The sequence below is a fragment of the Trichechus manatus genome, unplaced genomic scaffold (genome assembly GCF_000243295.1).
Source record: "Trichechus manatus latirostris isolate Lorelei unplaced genomic scaffold, TriManLat1.0 scaffold00136, whole genome shotgun sequence".
Lineage (NCBI taxonomy): Eukaryota > Metazoa > Chordata > Mammalia > Sirenia > Trichechidae > Trichechus > Trichechus manatus.
Genome location: NW_004444072.1, coordinates 1,581,297 through 1,604,471, shown reverse-complemented (window position 1 = coordinate 1,604,471; position 23,175 = coordinate 1,581,297). Strand labels below are relative to the sequence as shown.

Here is a 23,175-nt window from a genome sequence, read left to right as displayed (position 1 = left end):
GGGGCCGGACAGCAGAGTGGATGCTCAGAGACACCCCAGCAGATGAGAAGAAAGCCAGAGTCTGCTAAGAAGGTGGGAAAAGCCAGGAGGGGAGCCCTTCTGCTGGGCTGGCTGTTGAGGCAGTGGGGCAGTACTGGGATCCAGGGCTGGGCGTGAGGGGGAGCTGGGTGCCCACCATCTGAGGACCCAACTAGGAGGCTTCTGGGCCTGTAGAATCCCTGCTGTTATCACCACCCTCTGCTGCTGCCCTCAGCCTCCCTGGCTCTGCCCTGGTCCTGCCCTTGCCTTCCCCGTCCCAGCCCTGTCCTATTCTGTCCTCCTGCCTTCGTCCTTCCCTCGCCCTGCTCCCACCCTCTCCTCACCCGCAGGCCTTCCCCCTCTGGCAGTCCTTCCCACCCCAGCCCCCAACCTCTTCCTCTGTCCAGGCCTCCTCCTCAGCCCCCACCTGTGCTGAGCATAAACCCTCTTTGCCTGTGCCCACACCCAGCCCTTCTGCTTCATCTATATAATTTCTGCCTTTTTTAAAAGAAGCATCATCATACTTAACCAAATTTAATAATTCCTTAATATCATCTTTATCCAGTCCATATTCAGATATCTTCAGTTGTTTCCCAAAAATGTCCTTTACAGATTATCCAAACCCCAGTTCAACTGGCACCATGCTCCACACGTGGTCCCCACATCCATCACTGCTTTTTGACTGGGCTGACTAGCCTGTTATCCTGCAGAATGCTCTGCATTCTGTATCTGTCTGCTCAGCTCCCCATGGTGTTTATCTCGCCTCTGTATTTCCTATGAACTGGAAGTGGGTTCTAAAGCCCTGATCAATAAAGCATTGATGACTAGGATACATTACAGGTGATGTTTGTTCTCCATGTTGCATCACATCAGGAGACAGGTAATAATCACTTAGACGTCTCTCCATTCCTACCCTTTTTAAAGGACTCAGTCTTCCTTGAGATCCTCCCTGATGCCTCCAGCCTCATCTAAATCCAAATGACGCTTGTATTTGTACCACCTTTTCTTGGTGCCTAGCACATCCCACTTTACCTGATGTTTCCAAACGTACGTAAAAAGCATGTAACAATCAAATAAAATACATGTGTGAGAGATTACAAATATACATGTAAGCCCCTGGGCAGGTCCTGTGCCCTGTACTTCTTCAGGTCCCAGTGCCATCACATCCTGTATACAGTAGGTAACCAATAAATGTTTCTGGATGGTGCTCAATAATGTCAATGATGATGAGAGGGGAAGTTGGTGTTGGGATGTGCATCACTGTGGACCTGCAGAGTTTGGGGGAGCGAGGAGCTGAAAGTGGGTGAGGACTGGACAGGGAAGGAGAAGGAAGGAGTTCCCGGTGGCTTCCAGCGGCCAGCTCCCTTGGGACACCGCCTGTCTCCAGGAATGTTTGCCCTCATGGTTACAGGCATGGCTTCTGTTTCAGAGAAATCAGTTAACACTGTAGAGGTTAGATTTCACTTTTGCCATTAAATGCATTTTCAGCACATTCTTAAGAAAACTTTTTACTGCAGTATAGCACGCATGTAGAAAATTCTGCAGATCATAAGGCTACAGCTTGGTGGATTTTCACAAAGCGAGCACACCCATGTAACCAGTACCAGATCAAGAAACAGAAAATGTTAGTCCCTAGGGGCCCTCCTCATCCTGCTTTTGGTCGCAGCACCCCAGGGGTGGCCACAGTCCTGACTTTGAACACCACAGATTAGTTTTTGAACTTTATGTGAATGGAGTATGGAGTTTTGGGGTCCGGCTTCTTTCACTCATTATGTTTGCGAGATTCATCCACATTTTTACATGTAATTGCAGACCTTTATTCTCATTGCTGTATACGATTCCACTGACTTGATACACAATTTATCCATCTGCAAGCAAATTTTGATTTTTATTCCTCCATATAATAAGGCATGGCATCTGCACAGATTTGGCCCCAAACAGAAGCCCTGGGACCATCTCACTGGGACCCCATTGAGATTCTACCCAGAATACCAAGGCAGAGAGCAGATGGTGCAGTGGTCAGAGAACATCAGCTTCTTGGGTGTAGAGGCCTCGTCTGTTTGTTCTTCACTTACCCCAGCGCCTGGAAACAGCTTCTGGCTCATCTGTAGCAGTAGCTCAATAAATATTTGTTAGTTGTTAGAGTGTAGGCTTTGGAGTCAAACCATGTTTCAGTTCTAGTTTGGCCTTTTATATTCTGTATGAACATGGACAAATTATTTAACTTCCGTTACTTTTCTTTTCTTGCCCACAAAGAGGGAATGATAACCCTTGCAGAATTGGAGGGAGAATTAAAAAAGAAACCATGAACTGTGGCTGACAGAGTGTCTCCCATCCAGCAAACATTCTGAATTGCAGTCTTCCCATCTGATCAGTTAAATGGGATTGAAGCCTGCAGGCTAACCCTTACTATAACTGAATAGGAGTTACATCACCATTAGATCATTCACGACTTCAGACTGATAATGTAGGAAGGAAGGAAAGCTGTGAGCAGCAGTGAGGGCTTGAGAGGTAAGAGAAGGCAGCAGGCTTGCTTGCTCCTTTGATAATGTCAGCAAATTAGCTGCAGCGTGATTGAGAGGCAACGTGGCACCATTATCTGGAATCCATTGAACGGTGATTACATTTGCAGCGGAGTTATACGTCGGTATGACATGAGTGCAGTTACAGTTTTGCAGTTGGCTTGTGCCATTGCTGGAATCTAAGTGGTAGCCTCTGATGGGGAGAAGGGGCCATCAGAGAACCAAGGAAATTGATTATGCCAGCTACCTGTGTGGGCAATTTAGTCCAATCTAGTTTGTTAAGAGGGGAATAGTAATAGTTTTCTTCTTGTTTATTCCTGCAAAAATAGGCCAAATACTTTGACCACTTGTCGTGGCGTGTTCGTTTCATGCAGGACTCTGGAGAAGAAGCAACCTGGGGTCAGCCTGAGGGTTAACCTGATAGGCAGTCTACGTCTCAGAGGCTGCAGGAGAGGCGTTGCCTCAGAGAATTTACCTCTCAGGATGATAGGGCGAATCTCCTTTTCCCACATCCTTCTTGTAAATAATAAGCTCTGAATGTTAAGGTGGCCTTTTGCCAAAAGACGGGCATCAAATATTTATACAGTACCAGGGCAAATAGGTTTTTGTTGTGGACAGTAGGGAAGCATCTTTACCTTAATAAAAAATGCAGTGGTAATGGAATGTTTTCCACAGATGGAGGGTGATTTAACCTTTTTACATTGGAAGCCTTCACTCTGACATAGTCCTATTTATACCCACCTTGGTGCGCATTACAGTGAGACTGAGCCATGAAGGTAATGAGGAGACAGGGAATGGACCAGGCCGTCAAAACAAGGGGCTCTTTAAAAGCCCAGCTGTCTGCTCTCTGTGGTTCATTGACTTTCTTGCTGTTACAGATGACCAAATTCTGACAGCCATTCCAAACTTCCTTTGTTGTTAAGTAGGTGAATCAGCGCTCTGGAGTCAGAATAGCAGAGCAACAACGGAGAGGCTGGAAGGAAGACACTGGACGAGGTTGATGGCAAATAAGGACCTGGGTTTGCTCCTACTTCATGCCCCCAAGCCTACCTGTGCCTCTCCCCACTGACCACAAGCCCTCCTTCTCAGCCTGTAACTCAGGAGGAAGGAGAAGAAGCCAGGTATGGGCTGGGAAGGAGAGTCTTGATGGGCTTCAAGTGGTCACAAGTATCTCTTTCCTCCTCTGGATGTCAACTCTGTTTTACGGTTCTGTTGGCAGGCTAAATGCCATTGTAATCAAGAACGCTCTTGCCTCATAGAAAGGGGGGCTAAATTTTCAGTGTAGATGCATTTCTAGAACCTTCTTGTGATATTTTGACCCCCAAACGCACTCTTAACTGGGTGAGGACAGTGGCTTACAAGGACACTTAATTGTCCCATGTTTGCCCAGCTCTGTCAACAATTTCTACTTTACCTTGAGTTGGGCACTCTAGTACTTACAGTATGTGGTAGGTGCATTTAAGTGGCTTGAAGGTTTTCCACTGAGGAAAATGTTGGAAGCCCACTTGTAGGAAATGTACACACCATGACAAGTGGATAGTGTATTTGGTCTGTTTTAGAAGGATTAAAAAAAAAAAATGTTACTGCTCCCCTTTTAACAAACTAGATTGGACTGTAGGAAGTGGCTTTGGAAATTGGGTAGTTTTTTGTAGAAACCTTGAGGAAATTTGTACTGTGTTGATATAATTCTGAAGGATTATTGAGTGTCTTCTGATCCCAGCCATCCCCAGGTTTATCCAAAGGGGCTCCTTTGGGCATCCCTACTGTGGCTGGAGCTCCAGCTGGGCCTGTGTTACCTAGAACTTTACAAGGGAGCTGAATGATGGTCCATGCTTGTCCGGGACCCCAAAACACTTGTAATGGGATTCAGATAAGGAGAAGTTCTCTTTCTCTTTGGTCACCTATGTAAAATGTCTTAGGAGGGCATTGAGCAAACACTGGGAGAAAACGTTTTAGCAAAGCAAATAAGGAAGGTAAGCTTAGCACTTGCTGAGACTGTTCAGTAACAGGGATTTAGAACAGGAAATAAGAAACTGGAGCATGGTATTGGTTTACCTACAGGGACCCTACTGAAAATGCAGCATTATCTTATCAGGTTGGGATAATATCAGGATAAGTCTGATGTGCTCCAGATATTACCCTCTCTGCCATAGTCAGGCCTCTCTATGATTCTGGAATAACTAGAAATATCCTCAAGATAAGCGAAGTGCACTGGCCTCGTGTTTCTTAAGTCTAGGTCACGTGTTGTTATCAGTCAGTTATTGCACACTAATGCCGTGTAATAAGCCACTCCAGAACTCATTGGCTTAGAACAGTGGAATCATCTATTCTCATAGGTTTGGGTGGGTTGGCTGGGGCAGCTCTGCAGAGGCAGCTCTGCTGATCTCCTCTGGGCTCACTCATGTGTCTGTGGGTCAGCTGGTCTAAGCTGGGCACCATTGGGGTAGCTCTGCTCCACATGTCTTTCATCTGCCTGGAACCAGCTGGCTAGCTGGGGCATATCCTTCTCAAATTGGTGGCAGAGTCATAAGAGGTGAAGCTCAGCCATCATAGTGCATTTCAAGCCTCTGCCTGCGCATCCCATTAGCCAAAGCAAGTCTCATGGACAAGCCCTGAGTTGGCCAGTCTCCCCACCAGTCATCTTATTCTTGACTTTCTTCCGTCATGGTTCTGCTGCTCATCTGGTCCTTGCCTTCGTCTCATTCACTCTGCATTTCTATGCAGGCTGTCCCCTCTGCCTGGAACTTTCAAAACCTACAGATCCGTGTGGCTTGTTTGCTTACCTAACCTTGTAGGAAAGGATAAAAAAGAAAATTCAGATTATACTTATAACTGTTGCTAGCACTTTATGTATTTCCTTAGGGTATGTTTGTTTAACCCTTATTAACATAAATATTTACATACACCTCATACTGTAGTTTTGTGTTCTGGTTTTTTCTCCAGAATATTGTATCTAAAACACTTTCCTGTATCATTAAATTCCCATAATTTTTTAGGGAGTACATAATATTTAATTGTATGGAGATCTCCTAATTTATTTAACGGTTTTTCTATTGTTGAATATTTGAATTGTTGAACTTTCAGATCATTGATACTTTTTAAGTAATTTTGTAAGTAATGCTTGTAGATAAATATTTGATGGCACGGGTGGTTACTACCTCAGGATAGACTAAAATGAGGTAGATTTCTGGGTTAGAGAGGATGGACTTTTGTGTTTCAGGCCCTTAAAAAAAAACAACCTGTTGCCGTCAAGTCGATTCCAACTCATAATGACTCTATAGGACAGAGTAGAACTGCCGCATAGGGTTTCCAAGGAGCAGCTGCTAGATTCAAACTGCCAACCTTTTGGTTAGCAGCCATAGCTCTTAACCACTGCACCCCCAGGGTTCTTCAGGTCCTTAAGACATTGTCAAATTGTTTTCTAGACAGATTATGCAGTTTCAATTCCCTTATACATTTTAAACTGTCCCAGATCACAGTACTCCTACCAGCAGTGAGCAGTGTCTTTTCAAAATTTGTCAATTTGATAAGCAAAGGAAAAAGTAAGCGTTTTTTTATGTTTACTGGCCATCTTGAAGGTGTGTGTGCGTGTGTGTGCATGCGTGTGTGCGTGTGTGTATGTAAGAGAGAGAGAGAATATTAATTGCCAATTCATGTCCTTTGCCCATTTCTAATGGTGTTTTAGTATTTTTAGCTATTGATTTGTAAAAGCTTTTTATATAGAGAGAATATTAAGCTTAGCCCTTTATTTATTTTTGTTGTTACAAGTAATTCTCTCATTTTATTAATTGCCTTTTAATTTTGTTTATGGAGTCTGTTGGAAGACAGAAGCCAAAGGTTGTTATATTCACATCCATCATTCTTTTCCTTTGTGATGTCTAGAAAATATGGGCAATCCCAGGACCTCCAGTGTGATTCACAGGACTTTCTAACTTTGTCTCTCTTCCCTCCCTGCAAAAACAGGTTACATTATTATGTGAATTATCCTTTTTAAAACAAAAATAGTATATTATTTAGATGTGCTTTGTATGATTGAGCAGTGACTTGTAGAATAGAAGTTAGGGACAAGGAGGGATTATCTGCCCACAGCCCCATTTCACAGATGAGAGATCAAGCTATTGAAAAGGGTCACGTCCCTTTTCAGGATAGAACACGGACCTAAATCACCTGCCTCTAAGTCCAGTCCTCTTTCTCACAGTCTCTTATCTAAATGAATCTAGGGCATTAAGCAGTTCATAACAAAAGGAGGGCAAAACATGCCCCCTTTAATGTGTCTTCTGCAGGGGCAGGGACCCTGTTCTCTTTTTCTTTGCACCTTCATTACCTAGGACAGTGCCTGAATCATGCTGTGTGTTTAATATACATTTGTTGCATTGTACAGAACTTGAAACTGCTATTTTGACTAGAGGAATACCCAGTGAAGCATTTTCAATGGTGAATCATTTGCAAAAATTTCCCCTCCCCAAATCCCACTTCTTGACAAGAGCTGCCTGAAATGTTGTCTGTACAGCAGCCCACATCCTATGAACTCCCAAGAATCAACGCGTCTAGAATGCATCTGACAAGCTCAGATCTGGTGTTATATCTATCCCCCTCAAAACAAACAAACAAAGAAACCTCTCACCTATATATAGTTTTCTTCTAAAAACTGTTTCTAAATGCCTCGCTTTACCCTGAATAAGTTCTCCCCAGAGCATCCTGACGTTGGAACATGAAAAGGAAGGTAAACGTGTGAAATCAAATGGTGATTGCTAACAATGAAATTTGGGCTCATAAAATCAAGGATATTATTCAAAACTGCGAGGTAAATTAGTCTCATTCATTCTGATGGGGCTAGACTCTATGGCTGTGTGCCTTCTTTAATTAACATGCTGAAAAGATGTTCTGATTGGGATTATTAATGAATGCAGTGAAAATTTTTGCTGCTTGCAAGGCTTCTGCCACAGACGGTTTATAGACCACCCCCCAGCTCGCCTTTTTTTTTTCTCCACAGATTCCTTACATGGCTTGACAGATGGAGTATTCATCTTTGAAGCTGTTTCCACAGAAGATAGCAAAACCATACAGGGCTATGATGCTATTGTTGTTGAACAATGGACGGTCCTGGAAGTAAGTACGGAGTTGGCAGCAGCCCTGCTTTTGTTTGGGCAGTGATTGTTTTATTGGTTTTCTAAACCTGACGACAGGACTGTTGCTCAACTGTGGCTTTCTTGTGACAGGGAGTGTGACCTGGGTAAACCGTATAACCCCCTTTAGTCCTCTCATGCCCCTTCTTCCTCAGCCCTCAGGTGAAAGCTGGGTGCCATTTTTCCCTTTCCATGGTAAAAATGTGTTGTGTGCATGCCATACCATTGGGTGGAAAGCGATTCTGCTTGTATTCCTTTGCCAGTAACGGAAAACTCTACGTGATATAAATGAGGCAAACGTAATTTTTGGCCTCTGTAATAGTAAGAACAGCATCGTTATTGGCACTAAACCCTGTGGCTCCTTCTGCCAGGCATGCTTAATTTTCACAATAAGCCTATGAGGTAAGTACTGTTATTGCCTCTATTTGATAGACGAGGAAACTGAGGCACAGAGAGGTTAGGTCCTGTCCCAAGATTACACATTAAGTACTGAAGGATGTATTTGAGAAATGTTGACCCATGAGGCCACCAGATTGCGATCGGCAGAGGAATTCCTCAAACCACATTCCACTGGAACATTGGGGAGAGTTGATTTATGTATTTCTAAGAGTCACTGGTGTGTACTTGAAAGGCATTTCTCTAACTGTGGACTTCAGTACACACAGCATCTGGGGGTAAAGGAGAAGCTGTCTGGACGTGGAGAACTGATTTCTGAATGTTCTCGCATGGGCCCTCGGAGAACGAAGGGTTGGCGTCACTCTGAGGGGGCCTCTGCCAACTGCATTCTAGGTGCCAAAGGAAGACAGATGTGGACGCAACCCTTCATGAAGAGGGTGGGATGGTGGGGCCCACCAGACAGCGAGTGTTTGCCACACCCTTGTGCTCTTCAGAACCACAGCCCAAGGCGTGCTAGGCACAGGAGGGTTATTGGCACCTGAGGGCAGTGTTACCCAGCTTTCAAGGTGCAGCAGTTCCCAGCAGCAAGAAGTGAGGAGGGCTAGTGGGAGGCTGCCTGCATCTGAGCAGTCATGGGAAGTAACTGCTTGCAAGTGTGACAGCAACGGAGTCCTCAGAAAACTGTAATCATCACCAACAGGAATTTGAAAAGCACAGCATCCAGGACAGTTCATGTAGGGGCCAGGAACATATGTAGTAAGGAAATAAGGAATCAGATGACTTGGGTTGGACATCCGCTCCACCAGTTACTCCTGGGTGACCTTGGTACAAATGGGCCCCTCCAGCCTCCAGGCCCCTAACTGGAAATGGGGGTGCAAAGGAGTGAGGCTCAGTCTGAAATGCAGAGTCTAGCATGGGTAGGCCATGTCACCCTCGGGACCCCAACTTCCCTCAAATGTAAGCAGGGCTCCACGCCATGCATCCAGCCCGTCACACAAGCTGGAGTGGGACCCGGGGAGGGGTAGGAGGACTAACGGAATCAGGTCCAGAGTCTTTAGGACCTGGTTAACAAAGAGCCATGCGCTTGTCGCTGAGCAGCCCACAGGCTTCAGCGTTCGGTTTGCTCTGGAACAATTGGCAGTAAGAGCAAGTGATGCACGGCTGCACCCAAAACACGTGTATGTGTGGAAGAGATTGGCAGGCCACGGAGACTGTGTGAAAACTCTTGCTGTCTGCACATTAAATGGTTGTTAAGGGAGGGTGTGGAGGTTTCCTCAAGAAAGATGACTTGATGGCAATGATCCAAAATCTTCTAAAACAGTGGTTCTCAAAGTGTAGTCCCCAGAACTTGTTAGAAATGCAGACTCTCAGGCCTTACCCCAGACATACCTAATCAGAAACGCTCACGGGTGGGACCCAGGAATGTGTGTTTTAACAGGCCCTCCAGGCAATTCTGATGCACACTGAATTTTGAGAACCAGCATCTGAAAGGACAGTACAGGTGCCCTCTCAACAGATGTCTGTGATCGTGTGTTGTTTGATAAAAAAAAGACAAAAAATCCAAACCTGTTGCCATACAGTCGATTCAGACTCATGGTGACCCCATGTGTTACAGAGTAGAACTGCTCCATAGGATTTTCTTGGCAGTAATCTTTATGGAAAGGAGTCCTGGTGGTGCAATGGTTAAGTGCTCGGCTGTTAACCGAAAGGTTGGCGGTTCGAACGCACCAGCCACTCCATGGGAGAAAGGTATGGCAGTCTGCTTCCGTAAAGATTGTAGCCTTGGAAACCCTTTGGGGGCCGTTCAGCTCTTTCCTACAGGGTTGCTATGACAGAATGGACTCAACGGCATTGGGTTTGGGTTTGAGGAGCCTTTATGGAAGCAGATTGTTGGGTCTTTCTTCATGGTACCTCTCGGTGGGTTCAAGCCACCAACCTTTAGGTTAGTAGTCAAGGGCAAGCCATTTATACCACCCAGGGACCTATTTAATGAAAAGGGTGAGGGGGGAAGTATCTTGATGATTTGTCTGTCTTCAGCCTTTTAAATAAACTGCGACCTTGACAGGTAACTGGAATGAATGCATGCTATATAAATGTTTCTGGGAGGGAGACGAGGTTAAAAACTAAAACGAGGACGCAGCTGTCTTTTTAATACAAAGAGAGGTTGATTTTATGGTTAAGATGTTAGGAAAGATTAACATTTATTCAGAAACTTTTCCTGGGTATGCAGATTAGTTTCCATTAGAATTTGTCGGTTTCCTCCCTCCCTCCCTCTCTCTCTTTCATTCTTTCTTTCCAAATGTTTCTTCCTCTTGACCTCTTATTTTTATACTATTTGGTGTTAGTTTTGGGTTTCCTCCCACCCTCAAGAATGCTGCTTTGGCTTCTCCCCAGGAACTCTTATCAGTAAAATTGGTTTGAGAGACCTATGATCGGCCCAGTGGTGTGCTGGGGCCGCTTGACCTGCTCACTAGGGCCAATTCTGGACACCTCTTCTGAACTCCATGTTCAGTGATGTTGGGTTGGTAATTTGAAATTGGCCATGGTCGGATATTTACACCACGGAAACTGGCATACACTAGACATCCGTGTTTTTTCCCCTGGAGATCTGGTTGTAAGTATCTACCAGCACACCACTGGATGGGCCTTTCTTTCATCACGCGTCAACATTATGATATGCAGGTGTGGCTAGTATCCAATTAGGCGAAAACAGATTCTCTTAGTTTTCATGAGAGCTCGTTTGATGGTTTTGATGTTGTTGGTCACCAGTATTCCCTGCACAAGTCTGCAGACTTGCTCTTCCCTCTGGTATCTCTGGAGCATCCACAAATTTCCCACAGTGGAAACAGGCACGTGACCTCAGAGCAGTGTCAGCCTCTGACATTGCCGTCTCTCAAGGGGAAGAGGAGGGAGAATTGTACCCCTTGGCTTATGGGCTTTCTCATCCTCTTTGCAGCTGATGTAGGCAGCCTTCAAGTCAGCTCGTAAGTCACCTCCTCCAGGAAGCCTTTCTGCCTCCCTCATGGTTAAAGACCCTTTCTGCGGGCTCCTATCATCCTCTGGGCCAGGGATAGATTATCCAATGAGCAAGATAAGCACAGGCTTACTCGTGCTTACATATTAATCTGTAGTGAACAATTTCACATGGGTTTCATGTGAAACTTGTACTTAATTTCACATGAAACCCATTTGAGATTGTTCACTACAAATTAGTAAGTAAGCACAAGTAAGCCCGTGCTTACCTTGCTTACCAAGTCATCTGCCCTGTTAGGGATTGTAAATTTGAAAAGAGCCTTTGATTCTGTAGGGAGGTGCTGTGGGGTTGGGAGAGGAACAGATGCCAGCTAGACATAGAAGCAGAATCTTTGATGCAGTGAAAAACGTGAACTTGTTCACTACAGATGATCTGGCTTATTGGATAATCCACCCCTGCTCTGCGCCTTAACCTCTCAGGACTCCTGTTATATTCTGTTGCTGTTATTTATTTGTCTGCTTTCCTGCCTCTACTGTGAGTTTCTTGGTCTGGGGATATTCATCTTTGTTCTCCAAGGAACCCCAATAAATGCTCCCTGAATTGGATCAAAGACCTTTTGGTCCAGCCCAAGGATAGGGCAAGTATTTTTCAAAATTGAGCCTGTATCAGAATCCCCTGGAGACCTTTTCAAACTACAGATATCCTGGCTCTATCCCCAGAGTTCCTTAATTCATTCTGTCTGGGATAGGGCACAGGAATTTGCATTTCTAACACCTTTTCAGGTGATGCTGCTGCTGATCCTGGGGCTATACTTTGAGAGCCCCTTCCCTGGGGTAACCAAGTATAGACAACTGTGTCATCAGCGTGACCTGACAGTGCCCAACTTGGGGCAGGGTTGCCCACAGCTCAGCTCTTTGACCAATCTCCCTGTGAGACCCCCATTCCGACCATAGACAGCCCCTCTTCCACATGCCTCTTTCCAGGGCATGTGGGTGTTTGTCCGACTCCCTCACCTTCTACCCTCGAGACCTGCTACTTCCTGCTCTCCCCACCCTTTTGGCCTCTACAAAGGTCTTTCCTGTTTAAGCCCTGGGCAGATCCCTTTTGGCTTCTGGTTGACCCTGTTTCTCTGGAAAACACTGTCCTCCCAGCCAATGACCTCTTGGGCTATGGCCACAACATTTTTTTCTCCTTTCTCACGGTTGAAACTGATCTGTCCCTTTCCTCCCTCTTTACTACTTTTCTGGTCCAGCCATCTCTTCCTGGCCTCTCTCTCTATACACCCCACACATTCCTATACCCACATTTTCACCAGAAAACCTACCTACCTTGCTCTTCACAGCCCTGTAAGCTAGTGCAGTGTGTTGGAAAGGGAATGATGGTTCTGGAGTCTGGCCTGGGTGTGTATCCTGCCTTTGCAGTTCCCAGCTGAGTATTTGAATATATGAAAAGGATACCACCACTCTTCATTCCTCCATTTTTCAGTTGTATACATGGAGATACTGGCAACAACCTCTCAGAGTTGATGAGAATTAAAAAAGATAATATGTTAAAACATTGTGAATGAAGTCCTGGCACATAGTAAGCACCCAATAAATACCACTAATTTTTATCATTCACCTGGTATCATCAATGAGGCAGATCCTGTCCCTGTTACTGTCATCTTATTCTAAAAGCGAAGAGGAGGTTGAACTAGGGAAAGTATGGGGTCCAATGCAAGGAATTGTATTTTTCTCAGTTGGAAGTCCACAACCTAAAATTAAAGACAGTTGTGAGTAGGATAAAAGTCCACTTATAAGGCATTTATGATGGGTATTTGGTCTACTTTTCTTTGAGTTTATAATCTAGAGTATGAGCAGAAATGGTAATTCTTTGAAAAGAAGGAAAAAATATATATAGAAGGACAAATAAGGAGCAAGGTAGAGTGGGACAGAGACCCCTTCTCTCTGAAACTGTGTATCCTTGAGCCTGGCAGCCCTTCAGAGGTGTGGACACTGTCAGAGTCATCTTGAGCCATTGAGCCATTCTGTCTTCACATTAAGCTCACCGTGATGGACTAGAGCCTTCTCTGTCTTGGTCTTTTTCACCATCTAAGGGGATCATAAGAGGCTTGGTAAGATGCATTTATATAATTAAAATCTACTCCGAGGCCAACCTCTGACCTACCTGTTCCATAATTCTGTCCAAAACATTAGGTCACACTCATTCTTCATGAACTTCCACAGACTTCTGGGAATCATGTTTTGTTTCCTTCTCTTTCCAGCTCACTCTAGGATTTTGCCAGGGTAACATCAATTTCTATGGTATCTAGAATTCACCACCTTCTGCTCTGACAAGAGAGCCAATATTTGTTCTTTTTATACCATCTGGCAGTTTTGTATTTGCCACAGTTTTTCCAAGATAAGTTCTTTGGTTCTGAGATCATAGCCTTCAGTGCCAAAAACAGCAGTTCTCTGCCATTTTCCTGTGATATACATGATGTTCCCACAAATGACCACTCCTTTGAAAGGACCAGGGATTAAGACACAAAAGCTTCCCAGGCTGTAACTCCATCTGTTGCCTAGTCCAGAGTAAATCTCAGTAAAGATGGGGCCTGTAAGGTGGTCAGGATACCCTTAGATCTATTCTAGCAGATCTCTCAGCACTTTCACTTTTTGTTGTTGTTAGTTGCCGTCAATTCCAACCCATGGCGACCCCATGTGTACAGAGTAGGACTGCTCTGTAGAATTTTCTAGGCAGTGATCTTTTGGAAGCCAGTCACTAGGCCTGTTTTCTGAGGTGCCTTTGAGTGGGTTTGAACTGCCAACTGTTCGGTTAGTAGTCCAACACTTAGCCATTTGTGCCTCCCAGGGAACCCTATTTTCACTTTTATTGTTACCAAATTCTTTGTGTTCCATCTCACCTTTGATAGTGACATACCAGTACACTAAATGGTATGGCAGAGAGATTTTTCCCTAACATGTAATTCATCTAGCCTTGAGCTCATTTAAATTTCTGAGGTGTGCTTTGAAAGGAAGCTTGCCAACATCTATTAAAATTGTAAAATGCCCACTCCTACCCATGACTCAGCAATTCCATATCTCACGTCCACCTCTTCTAGACAAATACATTTGTTCATAAGGAGGCATATACAAGAATACTATTTTGGCATTATTAGTAATAGAAGAAGAAAAAATAAACAACCTACATGTCCATCAGTAGAGAAATGGCTAAATAAATGATGGTACATCCTTATGGATGAGGTCATTCTGTATCAACTAACATGGAAAGAGAGACTGAAAATGTTGTTAAGTGGAAAAATCAAGTTGCAGAATGATACAAATAGTGTGATCCCATTAATGGAGGGGGGGATCTTCATAAAACAATGTAATATATTCTCTACGGGTATATGTATGCACAGAAAAAAGGCCTAGAAGGATATCCATCAACATGATTAACAGTGGTTACATGTACTTGGAACAGAAGGGTGGGAGGTAGCTTAATCTGTAATATTTTCATTTTTGTATGGGAAAATATTCATATTAGTTGAGTAATAATTTTAAAAGTTAACTAGGTATATCTCATCATATTCTTTCTTCTCTTAGACTAGTTATGTTTGTCTCCTTGTAGAGCAGAAAATAAAATAGGAGTTGAATAATTCCTCTATTGTCTTGAATGTATCTTTTTCTTATTCAATTTCTTGATTTGAACATAATTTTAAAATATGTGTGGATGTATATAAGTATATAGTCCTGTACATCTCACCTCATTCTAGGCCGAACCTTCTTCCTCCTTTTTTAGGTTTGCCTCATTTCTGTCACCAACCCTGGAGGTTCAGTGTCTTGGTTATCTAGTGCTGCTATAACAGAAATACCACAAGTGGATGGCTTTAACAGAGAGAAATTTATTCTTTCACAGTCTAGTAGGCTAGAAGTCCAAATTCAGGGCACCAGCTCCAGGGGAAGGCTTTCTCTCCGTGTTGGCTCTGTAGGAAGGTCCTTGTCATCAATCTTCCCCTGGACTAGGAGCATCTCAGCGCAAGAGCCTCAGGCCCAAAGGACGTGCCCTGCTTCTGGTGTTGGTTTCTAGGTGGTATGAGGTCCCCAACTCTCTGTTCACTCCTCTTTCCTGTTATCTCTTGTAAGATAAAAGGTGATGCAGGCCACACCCCAGGGAAACTCCTTTTACGTTGGGTCAGGGATGTGACTTGAGTAAGGGTGTTACATCCCACCCTAATCCTCTTCAGCATAACCCAATCTTGCCTCATTAACCACAGGCAGAAATTAGGGTTTACAACACATAGGAAAATTACATCAATCACAAAATGAGGGACAACCACTCAATACTGGGAATCATGGCCTAACCAAGTTGACAGATATTTTGGGGGGACACAATTCAATGCATGACAGGTACTTCCCTTCTGCCCTTGTAAATCACACTCAATCTGTACAGCCACGCTTGTTTTCTTAGTTGCCTCCGACTTCCCTTTGAGTATTTCTTGCCATGGTGCCATACTGGATTTTCTCTTGAACTTTTGAAATCTTTTTTTCTTCTCGTCTCTGGAAAGGACCTCTAGTGCTCTTTGACTATTAGCAAGGAGCTTGACAGAGGACAACAAACTTAATTGTAAGTAATTTCCTTTCCCAAAATGATGAAGAGATAGTATTTTAAAACAGTGACCAAAACAAAGCCACTCGCTGGTCATTGAGTCCTGACTTCTGATCTGACAGGATCAACCCTGTGCTATGGTGGGCTGGAGCCCTGGATGGCTGCCTGCCCCTCTTTTTTCTTTTTCAGGAAGAATTTTCCCTCTGCCTTCTCCTTGGCCAGAGCTTGGAGGTCATGAAATGCCATGTGGATTATACTAGTGGTAGGATACAGAGGTAAAGGTTTCCTGGATGTAAACCAATACTCCAGCTTCCTGATGGTAGTGGCTGGCTCTTGGTAGAAGATTATATAGGGGTAAAAAAAATTTAAGATGAAGATTAAACCAAAATTAAACCCGATACCGTCAAGTCGATTCCGACTCATAGCGACTCTATAGGACAGTAGAGCTGCCCTATACGGTTTCCAAGGAGCAGCTGATGGATTCAAACTGCCAACTTTTTAGCAGCTATAGCTCTTAACCACTGTGCCACTAGGGTTTCCAAGATGAAGATTAGTGAGTACAAAACAGAGAACTCTCAGGGAATTGGGAAACTCCATAGGGTCTGGGAGAGTGACCTCGTCTTTGGTGCCCTGGGGCAAGAACACAAAGGATGTTTATTGAGTCCCTGTCCCTAGAGCAGCATCCAGGGAAAGAAGACTTGCTACAAAATGAGTAGCAAGTCATTCAGTGCTAGGAGGTGTCCTGCTAACCAGAAGTGCCCTGGGAGAAATGAGAGACTGACCCAGGGTCCTGGACATAGTGGGGCTCCAGCTGGGTGTTGACAGTTGAGTCAGGATTTGGATGAGCTGAGGGAGTTAGGGAGGGGGCTTCCTGCTGGTGAGAAATAGCAGGAGACTAAGAGGACTAGCAGACTAGAGAAAAATGCAGATTAGAGGAGAAAGCACATCTATTAAAATTTTTTTTTTTCACAGTTAGACCACGTAGTAGATAATGTCAGTGTTCTAGATCCCTGGGGTTCCTTTTACCATTGCTGTGAACAACCAGCTTCTTTTCACTTTCACTTCAAACAGCAGCACCTGCCCTCAGGCTGCTGGCGCCTACTTTGCCCTCAGACAAGGAGAGCCGGAAGTACCTGGATGTTTCTGTGTCCAGGGCGGTCCTTGTCAATGGCTGTGGGGTGTGGGGGAACTCAGTATGACTTAACCCTCCCTGCAGAATCAGGCTAAAGCTAGTGTTTATGGGATGTGGTTTAAAGTTACATTCTTGGTTGGCTTCTTCTACTTCATTGTCTGGCTTGCCCTATTCCCTCACTGGGGGCACTTCCTTTTTAAGTTACTTGCACAGAAATCCTCATCTCAGGGTCTGCTTCTGTGGCACCTAGCCTAAGACAAGGCATGGCTTTGTTTGTTTTAATTCCTACAGTACAGAAGTGTATAACGTGAAACATGAATCTCCCCTCCCACCTCTGACATTCAGTTCCCTGGGCCCCCTTTCCAAGAGGCAGTTCCTTCTAGAGATGTGCGTGGGTATATAGACATAGACACAGGCATAGGCATGTATCTCCAAGGGTCCCTTTTAGAGTATACTTGATAGTATGTTTGAATGTGGAAGGTTTGGAAAGGACCTTGTTACCTAGGCCAAGAACCTGGGCTCATTGCAGTGGGTTGAAGGGAGCAATGACAGGGAGCCTGAAGTGATCTGTGTTTGGAGAGATGGGCCTGTGGGAGAAAGGCAGACAAGCCTCAGGGGCCTGGTTCCAAGGTGAGAGAGTACGGTGGTGGTCATGTGTATCAGGGTGCTTTCCACTGTGGCATAAGCAGTGGGGATTTTTCATCTCACCTCACTGAACAGGAAGTCTGGAGGAAGGCAGTGTGGTTGCAGAGTCAACTTTTTTAGTGGCTTAAAGATGTCATCAGGGACCTAGACTGTCACCTTTCTGCTTTCTGGTCCTCAGTGTGTCTGCCAGGTCTCCTCATGATCCTCGTCACAAGGTGGCTGTAACAGTTCCAGGCATCTCATGCAAACATGATGACGTGCAAAGAACGGGGGGCATTTCTTGTCATGTGTCACATATTATTAGCAAGTAATACCTTTCATGAAACCCCCAAGCAGAGTTTCCCTCAGGTCCCATTAGGCAGGACTGGGTCCCAGACCCAAGTCACTACCCAGAGTCACGATTAGATAGGCCTGGGGATGATGGTCTCTAGGAACGGGGCTGTGGTGATGAATGGCTGTTGGCCTTGGCAGCCAACAGTATTTGCCACTGATTAGGACTAGAAAGTCAGGGGACACTCCTAGAGATATTTGAAAGAAGACTAGACTTCGTGACAGCTCAGATAGTGGGATGACGAAAGGAAGAATTCGACTTTTAACTCTATCTGCATTTTTTGTTCCATAAACTCAACTGTCCTGTTCTCAGACACCCATATTTCACCTCATATACAAAACTTAGTTATACAATTAAGTTAGGCCTTTTAAAATTTTTATTCAACAAATAAATATTGAGTTCCTACTGTGTGTCAGCCGCTGTGAGAACATGATGAATGGAGGAAATTTGGGCAGGAAGGATTGATTCCCTTTAACTTGAGGGAAGGACTGCAGTCAGTCATTAAAAATGAATGCCCACTTCCTGGCCTTTCCACACCCATGAATAATTTCTCTTCGTTGTCAAGCTTCCTGAGGGGTGGTGAAAGGCCCTGAATCACCAGGAAAATTGTAAAGCTCATAAGGAGAAGAGGCAGGTGTGCCGTGTGGTGGCGACCATGGGGCTCAGTTAATTTAGAGCCCAACTGCAGAGGTGAGGGAGGGTGGAAATTGCCCTTACTGAGAAATGGTTGCATTTTCAGAATCTTGTGACAAGTGCAATTTTTAAAAAATAGTATGCTTCAGTACATTCAGTGTATGACACAGAATGACAAGAAGGAGGCAACCCTGAGTGTGATAAGAAGGACTTGATCTTTAGTTTTTCCCAATGTGTTTGAGATTAGAAGGGCAGGAGAACATTCTATAAGAGCTTTAAACACACACACACATTTATCATCTCAGTTCTGTAGGTCAGAAGTCCAAGTAGGCTCAGCGGAGTTCTCTGCGTATGGTCTTCATAAGGTTGAAATCAAGGTGTTGACAGGGCTGTGTTTCTTACTAGAGGCTCTGGAGAAGAATCCACTTCCAAGAGCGTTCAGGTTGTTGGCCAAATTCAGTTCCTTGTGGTTGTAGGACTGAGTTCCTCATTTCCTTGCTCTCAGCCGGGGGCTGCTCTTTGCTCCTAGAGGCTGCCCACATTCCTTCTCACGCTTTCCGTGTGGCCCCCTAGAAGAACTTTTTAAATGTGTACAGTCTGGAGCCACAGGTAAGGGCAGAGCACAAGGTTCTCCAAAGATCACTGAAGTATATTTAATTAGTGAGTAGAGAGGGTTCGAAGGTGTTCTTGTAGTAAGGTGCTCACTCATCGGCACTCCTTAGAATTCGTTCTTTTTGAAATACACTTGGCGAAGTTTTTAATAAAATTAAAAAGGAAGGGCATATTACTGCAGGGTAAGCAGTTGAGAGGCTCCACCCAGCCAGGGCATTTTTCACTGGAGGGGGTCTTTGATCACTGGCCCTGTGATGCCATCCTGTGCCTTGTCCTGATTCACATCTTTTTTAGTGGTTTGTGTGGGAATCCAGAGGGTGGTGGACCTATCGGAGACTCAAAGCTGAGAGGCCAGGGAGTATACTGGGTAACCATCAGACAGAGGGAGAACTAAAGTATGGCTGGTAGGGGTCCCCTGGGTGCCACTGGAGGAGGGGCACTAAGGAGCACTTTGTATTGGCCATTGCAGTTCCCATCACCAGCTGTGAGAGATCATTCAGCAACTTAAAACTAATTGCCATAGGTGCTATTTTCCATAGATAGGCTCCTGCATCAGGATCCAAGTATGTGGATACCCTTGAGCACCACAAAAACATTCTATTTGGGGATGGAGGAAGAGGGCCGTGGGGATGTTTGACTGGAGGATACCTTGGATAGCCGGCTCCCCCATGCCATTGTCAACCAGAGGTGCTTCCTCTGAATGTGTCTGTTTGTTTAATTGATTGTAAAATATACCAAAAAGTTTGCAATTTTAACTATTTTTAAGCAGATGAGTGACGTTGATTACATTCACCATTTTGTGATACCATCATCACTATCCATGCTTTTCATCAGCCTTAACCTAAACTCAGTACCTGTAAAGCAATGACTCACCATTCTGTCCTCCCTCAACCCCTGGCACCCCCTAATAAACTTTGGTCTCTATGCATTTGCCTATTCTAGATATTTCATGTAAGTAGAATCATACAATATTTGTCCTTTTATTTTTGACTTGTTTCACTCAGCGTGATGTTTTCAAGATTAGTCCATGTCATGGCATGTATCAGAACTTCATTCCTTTTTATGGTTTAAGATTCCGTTCTATGGATAGATCACATTTGTTTATCCCTTCATCTGTTGATGACACTTAGGTTGTTTCCACATTTTGGCTATTGTGAAAAATGCTGCAGTGCACATTAGTGTATGTGTGCATGTTTGAGTCCCTGCTTTCAAGTCCCTTGGGTATATACCTAGGAGTGGAATTGCTGGGTCATAAGGTAATTCTGTGTTTAATTTTTTGAGGAACATTGGACTATTTTCCATAGTGGCTGCACCATTTTACAATCCCACCAGCAATACAGGAGGGTTGCTGTTTCTCCACATCCTCACTTCAGTTTTTCTGGTAATAGCCATTCTAGTGGGTGTGAAGTAGTGTCTCATTGTGGCTTTGATCTGCATTTCCCTAATGTGGCACTGTGGTTAAGAGCTCAGCTGCTAACCAAAAGGTCTGCAGTTTGAATCTACCAGCTGCTCCTTGGAACCCCTCTGGGGCAGTTCTACTCTGCCCTATAGGGTTCCTATGAGTCCTAATCGACTTGCTGGCAGAGGGTTTAATGACTAGTGAGGTTGAGCATCTGTTCATGTGCTTATTGGCCATTTGTGTATCTTTGGAGAAATGTCTATTCAAGTCCTTTGCCCATTTTTAAATGGGGTTGTTTGTCTTTTTGTTGGTTAGTTACGAATTTATCTGTTTTTACATGTTGGCTTTTTGAATTAGATTTCAATTGATGTTTGTGGAAAAGGTCCCAGTACCTTAAAAAAAAAAAAAAGGGAAAATGAAAAAAAATTGAAAATTACTGATCTAGTCCAGTTTCTTTTTTTTTTTTCAGTAGGTCTCCCCAACTTCTTAAATCCCTTCCAATCTTATTGTCTACAATTTATGAATGTCGGACAAAAACCAGCCCAATAAAAATGTAATAGGAATACATTTAAGTATCCCCCTCAAAAAAAAAAATCAATTGCATTTAAGTTTAGAAAAAATCAGTAATAGAGAATGGGGAATACCTGATTTGACAGAAATTCTAATGAAAAAGAGTTTAATTTGGGCCAAGACTGTACCTACTACTCCCATCTGAATGCTCTGGGCTATAACAAAGTGGAATTTTCCAGATCATACCTTCTATTTCTTTGTTCTCCCGTTGTTGTTCTCTCATACCCTCTGCTGAGACTCTTCTCACCTGTGAGACCCTTACTCACCCTTCCTGGCTCATGTTAAATGCCGGAAGCTTTATGGACCTATCTTTAGACACATCAGCTGGATTTACTCTTCCTTCCTTTTGGCACTTACCACTTTCCACTTTATCTTAGAGTCATTTAAGGTTTTTAATTGTTATGCAAAGGAGCTATCTTGGTTATCTAGTGCTGCTATAACAGAAATACTACAAGTAGATGACTTTAACAAAGAGACATTTATTCTCTCACAATCTAGGACTCCGTTGTTGTTAGGTGCCATCAAGTCGGTTCCGACTTATAGTGACCCTATGTACAGCAGAATGAAACACTGCCTGGTCCTGCACTATCCTCACAATCGTTGTTATGCTTAATCCCATTGTTGCAGCCACTGTATCAGTCCATCTCATTGAAGGTCTTCCTCTTTTTCGATGACCCTCTACCAAGCATGATGTCCTTCTCCAGGGACTGGTCCCTCCTTATAACATGTCCAAAGTATGTGAGACGAAGTGTTTGCCGTCCTTGCTTCTAATGAGTATTCTGGCTGTACTTCTGCCAAGACAGAGGTTGAGCATCTATTCATGTGCTTATTGGCCATTTGTATATCTTTGGAGAAAAGTCTATTCAAGTTCTTTGCCCATTTTTAAATGGAGTTGTTTGTCTTTTTGTTCGTTCTTCTGGCAGTCCATGGTATATTCAATATTCTTCACCAACAACATAATTCAAAGGCATCCATTCTTCTTCTATCTTTCTTATTTACATACATATGAGGCGATTGAAAACACCGTGGCTTGGGTCAGGCACACCTTAGTCCTTAAAGTGACATATTTGCTTTTTAACACTTTAAAGAGGTCTTTTGCAGGAGATTTGCCCAATGCAATGTCTCTTTTGATTTCTTGACTGATGCTTCCATGGATGTTGATTGTGGAGCCAAGTAAAATGAAATCCTTGACAACTTCAGTCTTTTCTCTATTTATCGTGATGTTGCTTATTGGTCCAGTTGTGAGGATTTTTTGTTTTCTTTATGTTGAGGTGTAATCCATACTGAAGGCTGTGGTCTTTGATCTTCATCGATAAGTACTTCACTTTCAGCAGCAAGGTTGTGTCATCTGCATATTGCAGGTTGTTAATGAGTCTTCCCCAATCCCTGTTCTTCTTCATATAGTCCAGCTTCTCAGACTGTTTGCTCAGCATACAGATTGAATAAGTATGGTGAAAGGATACAACCCTGATGCACACCCTTCTTGACTTTAAACCATGAAATATCCCCTTGTTCTGTTCGAATGACTGCCTCTTGGTCTAAGTACAGGCTCCTCATGAGCACAAGTAAGTGTTCTGGAATTCCCGTTCTTTGCAATGTTATTCATTATTTGTTATGTATGGTCCACACGTCGAATTCCTTTGCATAGTCAGTAAAACACAGGTGGACATCTTTCTGCTATTCTCTGCTTTCAGCCATGATCCATCTGACATCAGCAATGATATCCCTTGTTCCACATCATCTTATGAATCTGGCTTGAATATCTGGCAGTTCCTCATCAATGTACTGCTGCAACTGCTTTTGAATGATCTTCAGTACTTGTGTGTGATATTAATGATATTGTTCGATAATTTCCGCATTCTGTTGGATCACCATTCTTTGGAATGGGTACAAATATGAATCTCTTGCAGTGGGTTGGTCAGGTAGCTGTCTTCCAAATTTCTTGGCATAGACAAGTGAGCACTTCCAGCCCTGCATCCACTTTTTGAAACATCTCAATTGGTATTCTGTCAGTTCCTGGAGCCTTGTTTTTCGCCAGTGCCTTCAGCGCAGCTTGGACCTCTTTCAGTACCGTTGGTTCTTGATCATATGCTACCTCCTGAAATGGTTGAATGTCAACCAATTCATTTTGGTGCAGTGACCTTGTGTATTCCTTCCACTTCTTTTGATGCTTCCTGCGTTGTTGAGTATTTTCCCCATAGAATCCTTTAGTATTGCAACTTGAGGCTTG

General features: G+C 43.9%; 1 protein-coding gene across 1 annotated transcript in view; it reads left to right on the top strand.

Annotated features, from left to right (window-relative positions):
• RFTN1 (raftlin, lipid raft linker 1) overlaps window positions 1-23,175 on the top strand; it is a 246,757-nt gene that overhangs the window by 189,760 nt on the left and 33,822 nt on the right. Inside the window, exon 7 of the mRNA XM_012558099.2 lies at window positions 7,534-7,649. Within this exon, the coding sequence (XP_012413553.1) occupies window positions 7,534-7,649 (116 nt within the window). The remainder of the gene's footprint in view (window positions 1-7,533; window positions 7,650-23,175) is intronic.